Source organism: Aphidius gifuensis, linkage group LG1 (assembly GCF_014905175.1).
Source record: "Aphidius gifuensis isolate YNYX2018 linkage group LG1, ASM1490517v1, whole genome shotgun sequence".
Lineage (NCBI taxonomy): Eukaryota > Metazoa > Arthropoda > Insecta > Hymenoptera > Braconidae > Aphidius > Aphidius gifuensis.
In genome coordinates, this window is record NC_057788.1 from 10,219,946 (window position 1) to 10,230,463 (window position 10,518).

General features: G+C 26.8%; 1 protein-coding gene across 1 annotated transcript; it reads right to left on the reverse strand.

The window, feature by feature from the left end:
- Nucleotides 1-369: 369 nt before the first annotated feature.
- Nucleotides 370-2,748, reverse strand: LOC122848547 (F-box/LRR-repeat protein fbxl-1-like). The gene is made up of 2 exons (XM_044146731.1): nucleotides 1,905-2,748; nucleotides 370-389 (listed from the first exon to the last, which is right to left on the reverse strand). The coding sequence occupies exons 1-2, from the start codon at nucleotides 2,746-2,748 to the stop codon at nucleotides 370-372; spliced, it is 864 nt and encodes a 287-aa protein (XP_044002666.1).
- Nucleotides 2,749-10,518: the final 7,770 nt, after the last annotated feature.

A 10,518-nucleotide genomic window follows, 5' to 3' on the forward strand; every position in this document is an offset into this window, starting at 1 on the left:
TTTGGCAAATATTTCTCGAGGGCAAGTACAACGCAATTTGCAATGATAGTTAATAGGACGGCGTACTCGAAGGGCGGCCATTCAATTATAAAACGTTTTCTTATAAAATTATCCTCAGAAAATAAAAATAATGAGGTGGGCATTTTCGATGCCCCAGCCACACCTCCGCCGAAAGTAAAATAATGCAGATATTGATTGTGTGACTACAATTGTCAATTACAGCTAAGTAGAAAATTTAGCTAAGCTAAATAATGTAGAATGTAGATATCTGAGTTTTTTTTTTTTTTAAGGTCCGTAGTCATTTTTATTTTTTGACTAATTTTGTCTTGTTTTGCCAAGTTCAAAATAATGGACTTAGTTTTTGTAAATTTAAGTCCATTGTGCACTAACTAACGAAATAAAAAATAAAAACTACAGTTAAAAAAACTCAGATATCTACATTATTTAGCTTATCTAGATTTTTTACTCAGCTGTAATTGTAGCCTCACAATCAATATCTGCATTATTTCACTTAGCTAGATTTTCTGCTTATCTGTAATTGTAGCTAAACAATCAATATCTACATTATTTTATTTAGCTAGATTTTTTAAAGCAATAAGAAGAGAAGAAATGATATAGTTGATAATTTAATTAACACCATGTTATAAAATGACGATGTCTTAAAACCTGGTCAAATAAATGATGCTGAAATTTATTATATATGGAACAATTTAGCTTATCGTGCTATCAATCCTAATTCACCATTGCCACCTGTTAAAAATTATCTACTTGCACCAATTAAAGCAACAACTTATATATTGACAATAAAAAAATTGATTCATGTGTAGAGAAGGTCATAGAATTATTTCTAATTTCAAAAGAAAGAAAAGATACAAAAAATTTAGAAAATAATAATACAATTGCAGCTATGTAATGATTTTTTATTTTTATTATTTTACACAACTACTGATGTGATTTTTGAAAATGTTTATTATTTGTTTATATAAGGATGTGAAATGGGTACATACGATGCACTCGTTCAGAATAAAAATATTTCAGTTTCAACAGACAAAGATTCAACAAAGTTACTCCTGAAGTTGATTTAGACGATCATGAAAAATTATCAATTTTTATTTAATAAATTAATTAAGGAATAAATATCTTATCATGTATCTTTTTTTTCAGTTTAATGACTGACATGCTTTATTTTTGGAGATTTAACTGGATTCAATTCAATCTTATTCTATTAATTTTTTTGTTTTAAATTAAGATACTTAATAGTTAATCAAATAAATTGAAATACTTTTTATTTTTTTAGTATAATATTTGTTTTTTATTTTTGAAAAGTCTTTAGAAACATTTGTGTTTGTATGAATATTTGTTTAGGTGAAGAAAATTAATCTATTTATTTTTGTGAATTATTATTTACGAAAAAATTCATTGTCAGTAAGATGATTATCATGTTCAAAAATTTATTGAAGAAGTTTGTGAATGTCAGCAATAAATTGCATGTTAATCAAAAAACAAAAAAAAATACAAATAATTTTTCGAGTTTGTAAAGACATAAGTACAATTAAAGGTAAAAATAATTGTTTCATACATAAAGATGTTCGAGAAATTATATATATTTTTGAACTTTGTTTTACAATAATATTAACATTATCATTAAATTTTTATAATTTCAAGTAACAAGTATAATGATAATAATGTTCTTTTACAATATCTTCAGAATGTCTTTGATTTAGTAACATATTTTGTATGTGTATTTGAGAATAAATTATGGAAGAATATTACGCGTACATTAAAAAAAAAGACATACGATAAATTCAATTATATCTATTGAATAACTAACCATTGAGATTTAATTATAGACCGAGAGTCTTGTCTTATTGCCGGATTAAATATTTTTATATATAAAATGATACCATTTGTACGATTTTTAGTTGCTCGATCAGCAGCAATAACCGATTCAATTGTAACGTTATCTACATCCCAGACACTAATCTCTTCAAGGTCTGGGTTATTTTTTATAAATTGAATGATACCAGTATCAGTAAGCTTTTCGCAACCAACACAACACAATTCTTTTAATCCTTTTAATTTGATAATAAAGCTGTCTGAAATATCGAGTACACTTACGTCTAGTTTTTGTAAACTTTCCAATTTTGTTAGAGCAAAGAGAGCTTTTTCAGTAATAGCAATGCAACCACTGATTACTAAACTTTTCAGGTTTGTACAATTATTAGCAATAGCAATAATTGTACTATCTTCGAGATTTTTTGCCGCACGCAAATCTAGATGTTCAAGATGTTGTAATTCTGATAACTCATCAAGAACAGATGGAGAAAGAAGTGAGTCCCCAGGAATAGAAGGTACTATAACGCAACCAGGAATTTCTAAACGTTTAAGTTTTTTACAGTTGTTTGAAATTGCGATTATTGATTCCTCACTGAGCTCAATGGAATAAAGCAATACTAAACTTTCGAGATTTTCTAACTTTGTTAATTTTTTTAAAGCAGTTTCATTCGTAACTTGGTGATAAGAATTTGTTATACACAAGTGTTTCAAATTTTTGCAATATTTAACAATTGCATTTGCTAACTCAGGTGTTATATTACAAGAGATATTAAGATATTCCAAGTTTTGAAAGTTTATCCAATTTTCGAGAGAAATTTCAGCTACATCATAGTCACCAGATGGAATGTCAAGATGCTTTAAATTTCTGCATGTACAAATAATAGTATTGAGTTCTTTTGTAGAACGAATCATTGGTAGGTCGATATATTCCAAATTGACTAGTTTATTAAATAGAGGAAACTCTTCAGGTAAATTATATAGTTCAATATTAAGATGAACAAGTGTAGTTTTGTCTGCTATTTCTTGAAAAATTATGTTGTCTAATGAAAAGCCATGTACGGTCAATTTTTGAAGATTTTCAAATTTTTTAAGAGTCTGAAAATAATAAACATTTATTTTATTAATAGAATTGTATGTCACAAGTGATAAGCAACTAGTTGGTATTCAATAAAAACTTACCAAAAAAACTGTTCTTTTTCGGCGATCCAAAGATTTTAAAAAAAGATGAATTTCATTAATTTCTTTTGGAAGACTATTTATTATTCCAAATAGATCAAATTTCAAATCATTGTCAAAAACCTTTTTCACTATTATTTTAATGCATTTCAGTTTATCCAACAGTGTAAATGCTTGAACAAAGTAAGCAGCATATTTAGTTAATGAATTGCTATCAAATACACATTCAAAACTTGTTAAATTTTTACAGTGATCACCAACAAATGGCAAAATACTTAAATTGCAAACATCTGAGAGAAACAATTCTTTTAAATACATACCACATCTCATTAATATTTTCTCGAGGTATGATTGTGTCAGCAAACGGTTATCATAAGAATGTCCAATTGATGGTTCACATTTGTATTTTTTGATGTCATACCAAGCTAGTTGACATGCTTCTTTCCATTTGGTACAAACTAGAATCAAACGTATCAGATTAGAAATTTAATAATATATACATTAATATTTCATTAACAACAAAGAAACTTTATTTCGATAATAATAAATACCTTTTTCCATGTCTATTCTTTCTGGTATTGACAGCAGCATAAAGATTTTTGCTAATGAGTCGCAATCCAGTAAATTGCTGACAATTTTTTTTTTATCCTTGTCACCATTATCAGACGTTTGTCGGTCTTTCTCAACACATATTTTTTTTTCACTCATTTTAAGTAGATACTCTCAAAATATATATTAAAATCAAAAAATAATGATGAACTTGAATCTGTTACAACCAGAATAAAATAAACAAAAATAACCAAAAAAAATAGATTAATTAATTTTTGTTAAATACAATTCAAAGATTAAAAACACGTGGGTAAAAGTTTTTTTGTTTTTTCTAAAATGATCTTTTTGTCAACAAAACTTTCAGCTGAAAACGACTCTTCACAGCTTTCTAAAAATTTAAAATTGAATTTATATAAATGTCGATAATTAAAAAATCTACTTGCTAACAAAACAATAGCCGGTAATTTTTCAGCTATATTGCGTGAATGTAGTGGTGTCTTCTCACTCTTCTGTTATAGAACTGCTTCTGCTGCTTCTTGCTCCAGTAGTGCGGGAGTTATTGCGGGTCCAACAGTCCGTTTCACAGGGTATTACAATTTAGGGCTCTTTTCCTCCACTGGCGGCGCTTGTGAAGCTTATGTAATTTGTATGTGAAATCCAAAGTTGGGCTTATTTTATCCGGCCGTATTATACGCCGTATGATATGGCTTTTTTTTTTGGCGTCGTATTATACGTTTTATCCGCAGATCGCTAAAAAAGAAATTGGTAAAAATTTAAAAATAAAATATGTAATTTATTTATGAAATAAAAAAAATGTCCCAGGAAAAGCAGTAGCTAAGGAAAAGATGTAGTTAAGGAATTAATGTAGCTTGAAACATAGTTTTTCTGGCCACTTTAATTCCTTAGCTACATTTTTCCCTTAGCTACTGCTTGTCCTTGAGATTTTTATTTATTTGATAAAGAAAATACATGTTATTTTATTTTTGAAAAATAAAAATGTCCAAGAAAAAGCAGTAGCTAAGAAATTAATGTTGCTTACCACATAATTTTATTAGCTACGTTAATTCCTTAGCTACTGCTTGTTCTTGGTATTTCCATTCATTTAATAAATAAATTACATATATTTTATTAAATAAATCAAATAAATACATTTTCATTGTTTAAATTTTTTTTGTGTTTATTTTTTTTTAATTTATTTTTTAGCGTGCGTAGTTGAATGCGCAGTCAGCAAAAAGGGGGTGCTTTCGTTCAGTGGTTTATTTTTTTTCACTTCGATGCGCATGATCATACACAGGCGCATATTATGCAAACGTGAAGAGAGAACAGTAGCGTCGCATATGTCATTCTTCAAAAATAAGATATCAAAACAATTAAAACGTAACTAATCCAGCCCTTCGTGTACTACGCTGTTGCAAACTAGCTTCCTGAATTGAAAAAAAAAAAAACCACTGAAAAAAAAGATCCGAAAAAATGAGTGTATCTCTAACGGACCCCAGGTGCTTTCTTCCGATAGTTTATTTTTTTTTTCAATTTATTTCTGAGCATGCGTAGTTGAATGCACAGTCATCAAAAAGTTAGTTTGCAAATAATTCTTAAAACATATGATTTAAAACATAGCTGATCCAGCCCCTCATGTACTACGCTATTGCAAACTGACTTTTTGTTGACTGCGCATTAAACTACGCATGCGCAAAAATAAATAGGAAAAAAAATAAACACCCATAAGAAAGTACCTAGTCAATTTGCAACAGCGTAGTACATGAGGGGCTGGATTAGTTATGTTTTTAATTCCTACATATTTTGAATCACAAGTAAAATTTATAATTTATTCTTAGAAACTCATTTGGTTGAAGGAAAATATGAGTCTATTGCAAATTCATTTGAAAAAAAATTTGATATACTTGTAAATTCTTTTAAAGACAAATATGAGTTAATTGTAAATACATCGTCAAAAAATAACGAGTCAGGAAAAAAATTATCAGAAATACCAAATCAATGATAAATTCATTTGAAAAAAATTAGAAGCAGTTTAAATTTATTTGAAACCAAATTTGAGATAATGGCAAATTCCCCAGCTAAAATAATGAAATAACTGCAAATTTATCCGATGAAAATATAGTTTAATGGTTTTTACATTCATTCCAAAAGTAGAAGCATTTGTAAATTTATTCGAAAACAAGTACGAATTAATGGTAAATTTGTCCACTAACAATAATAGCCATCTACAGAAGCATTTGAAAATATTCAAACGATGATGAATCTGATCTTACAGAAAATCAACAATAATAAGCTACATTAGTGAAAATGTTATTTTAAAATGCATTAATACAAAAACTTTAATTTCAATAATTAATCGCTGGAACCACAATGATGTTGAGGTGAAAAAAAAATAATTAACGAAATCGTTATTGGCACCGATACGGAGAAATTTACGGGAAATACGAGGGCATTTACGGGTTTCGCACACAATGTAATGCGAGTCTTACACAGACAATGGTGGCTATACTTACCGTAAATCTTTCCGTAACTTATCCCCGTAAATTCTCATTCGGTAACCATATACCGAAAATGAAACTGTTTTTGCATAAATTAATTAAATAATTTACTATTTAGGTTGACGTATTAGATTTAACCAAATATAAATTACAAAATAGAAATTCAAAAATTTAAAATTTAAATGAAAATGATGAAGGAAGTTACAGTTGTCATTCAACTGATAATCATATATTCATATTAACAAAACAATTTTTTACGATTTGTTTGTTCAACATGGTAATTATTATAAATAAATACGTTAATAAATTTTAATAAATAATTCCACGTTTTATTTTTCTGATTCATTTGATTTGTTGGATAATTATTTCTTTTTCAGTAATTCCTTAATTAATAATGCTGATCACTTTGTTCAAGCATTTACACACTTAAATAAATTGAAATGCATCAAAATATTACTGAGCTATACGACAAAAGATATAACAATGAATCTATTTGAAATAATTAATAGTCTTCCAGAAGAAATTAATGAAATTCATATACTTGATGAATGTTGGTGGGAGTACGGTAATCGAGCAGTTCTTTTCGTAAGTTTTTATTGAATACCAACTAATTTTTTATCGCCGCAGTGACAATCAAATAAATACAAATCATTTATATAAATTTCTATTATTTTCATAAATCTAAAAACAGAAAATCAATGTTTTTTTATTTTTTAATAATAGAAAAAGAGAAAATAAATACTTTATTTCAATTTTTTTCTTTACCTGAAAAAAATCTAGTGGTTATGGAAAAACTTAGTTTACTATCCCAGGTAGAAAACTTCCGTCGGCCCGACTGTCGGCCGACTGAGTGTCCCGACTTATTAAGTCGGAGGAAAGTCGGGATTTCAGTCGGGCCGACGTCGGATATTCTGTTAAATTCCCTTAAAGTAAAAAATTTAGAATATCGATTGCATTTTCCAAAAGAAACTAAATTGTTGATAGATAGACTATTTATGTTTGTAATTTGTTTCTAATCATTCTAATCATAAATATTTTTCAATAGATTAAGCATAATTTGTACTCGAATTAACATTAAAATGACAGCTTGAGATTTAGTCGAATTTTAGACGACATTTATGAGAAAACGGTTCTCATCAATTACTTTATCGAAAATACTAAGCCTGCTGTTTTACCGGCAGGCTAGCGACAGTAATTTTGAATATACACTTTAACAATCATGTTCATGTTTGGATCGGTTTGGATTAAAAACAACAAGTTTAATAAATAAAAAATCGTCTTGAATATTGTATTAGAAATATAATACCGATTGTTTTAACATCTGTATATTGTATTGTTGACTCAGGTATATTACTATTATGATTATTATCATTATCATGTTAGGAAATAGGTAGCTAACCATACCAACTTTTCCTTGGACATTTTTTATTTATTTTATAAATAAAACATGTAAAATTATTTAACAGAAATAGAAAAGAAGGAAAAACAGTAGCTAAGAAGAAAAAGATGTAGCTAAGGAATTAATGTGACTTAGAATTATTTCCTTGAGACATAATTTTAGCAATAATTCCTTAGCTTCATCTTTTCCTTAGCTACTATTTTTCCTTGGACATTTTTATTTTTTAAAAAATAAATTTACATGTATTTTATTTATAAAATAAATAAAAATGTCCAAGGAAAAGCAGTAGCTAAGGAAAAGATGTAGCTAAGGAATTAATGTGACTAGGAAATTATTTCCTTGAGACATAATTTTTTGGCAACATTAATTCCTTAGCTTCATCTTTTCGTTAGCCACTATTTTTCCTTGCTACTACTTTCCCATTTTTATTTTTTAAAAAATAAATTTACATGTATTTTATTTATAAAATACATGTAAATTTATTTTTTAAAAAATAAAAATGTCCAAGGAAAAATAGTAGCTAAGGAAAAGATGAAGCTAAGGAATTAATGTTGCCAAAAAATTATGTCTCAAGGAAATAATTTCCTAGTCACATTAATTCCTTAGCTATAGCTACTACTCCCTTGGACATTTATTTATTTTATAAATAAAATACATGTAAATTTATTTTTTAAAAATAATTGGGAAAAATAGTATGGAAAAGATGAAGCTAAGGAATTAATGTTTAAAAAATTATGTCTCAGGAAATAATTTCCTAGTCACGTATTAATTCATAGCTAACTACTTCCTGAACATTTTTAAATTTATAAATAAAATATATGTAAATTATTTTTTAAAAAATAAAATGTCCAGGAAAAATAGTAATAAGGAAAAGATGAAGCTAAGGAATTAATGTTGCCAAATTATGTCTCAAGGAAATAATTTCTAATCCTATTAATTTATCTTTACCAACTACTACTCATGGACATTTTTATTTATTTTATAAATAAAATACATGTAAATTTATTTAAAAAAAAAAAATGTCCAAAGAAAATAAAGAAATAACTAAGGAAAGATGAAGCTAAGAGAATTAATGTTGCCAAAAATTAATGTCAAGGAAATAATTTCTAGTCACATAATTCCGCCCAGCTGGCATCTTCATAGCTTCATTTGGACATTTTTAATTTTATAAATAAAAAAAATATATGTAAATTTATTTTTTTAAAAATAAAAATGTCAAGGAAAAACAGTGTAGAAAGATGAGTAAGGTGTGTTGCCAAAATTGTATGTCTCAAGAAATATAGTCACATTAATTCCTTAGCTACATTTTTCATATAGCTACTGCTTTTCCTTGGACATTTTTATTTATTTTCAAATAAAATACATGTAAATTTATTTCTTAAAAATAAAAATGTCAAGGAAAAACAGTGGCTAAAGATAGTAAAATTAATGTTATAGAGTATGTCTCAAGGAAATAATTCCTTAGTCACATTAATTCCTTAGCTACATCTTTTCCTTAGCTACTGCTTTTCCTTGGACATTTTTATTTATTTTATAAATAAAATACATGTAAATTTATTTCTTAAAAATAAAAATGTCCAAGGAAAAATAGTAGCTAAGGATAAATAAAATACATGTAAATTTATTTTTTTAAAAATAAAAATGTCCAAAGAAAAGCAGTAGCTAAGGAAAAGATGAAGCTAAGGAATTAATGTTGCCAAAAAATTATGTCTCAAGGAAATAATTCCTTAGTCACATTAATTCATAGCTACATCTTTCATGCTTTACTGCTTTCCTTGGACATTTTTATTTATTTTATAAATAAAATACATGTAAATTTATTTTTTAAAAATAAAAATGTCCAAGGAAAAATAGTAGCTAAGGAAAAGATGAAGCTAAGGAATTAATGTTGCCAAAAAATTATGTCTCAAGGAAATAATTCCTTAGTCACATTAATTCCTTAGCTTCGCCAACTACTTTCTGGACATTTATTATTACTATAATAAAATCCATGTAAATTTATTTTTTAAAAATAAAAATGTCCAAGGAAAAATAGTAGCTAAGGAAAAGATGAAGCTAAGGAATTAATGTTGCCAAAAAATTATGTCTCAAGGAAATAATTCCTTAGTCACATTAATTCCTTAGCTACATCTTTTCCTTAGCTACTGCTTTTCCTTGGACTTTTCTATTTTTGTTAAATAAATTTACATGTATTTTATTTATAAAATAAATAAAAAATGTCCAAGGAAAAGCAGTATGGTTAGCTACCTTATTTCCTACATGATAATGATAATAATCATAATAGTAATATACCTGAGTCAACAATACAATATACAGATGTTAAAACAATCGGTAATTATATTCTAATACAATATTCAAGACGATTTTTTTATTTATTAAACTTGTTGTTTTTAATCCAAACCGATCCAAACATGAACATGATTGTTAAAGTTGCATATTTAAAATTACTCGTCAAAACTAACATGCCATTTATTCAATAATTGGTGACTTTTCCTTCTCAGCACAATAACATTCGTAAAGCTAATTATATATTTATATTAAATGATCCATAACATAAGCAATACTTCTATCACAGGCTAGTTTCTTTTAATACATCACAGAAATTTAACAAGTAATATTCTTATCCGGCCTGAGAACTATCGGGCGCGTGAATACCTGGGATAAACTAAAATTTAAATAAATTATTGCTATTTTTGTTTGAGAGTAAACTGAAATATTTGTTTAATAAAGAATTTATTTTTTTTTTTTTTTTGCTAATAATGTTATTTTCTTTTTTTATACTTGCAGATATTTTTTTAAAAATCCCAGATAATCAGTTTATAATATTATTTTTGTGCATAAATGTTTTCTAATGATCATTAAATTTATATGGCAGAAAACTTTTACGTTATTACTATACAGTGGTATTCTGTTTATTATTATTATTATTATTATCCTATCTTTGTGAAAAATTTTTTTTCGTATGTGTTGTCGGAAAAAGAGGACCAATTGACGTCACAAATACACGTGGTGGTTTTGTCTTGATATATACAATATATCTCCTTTCATCTACTCAATTGTCAA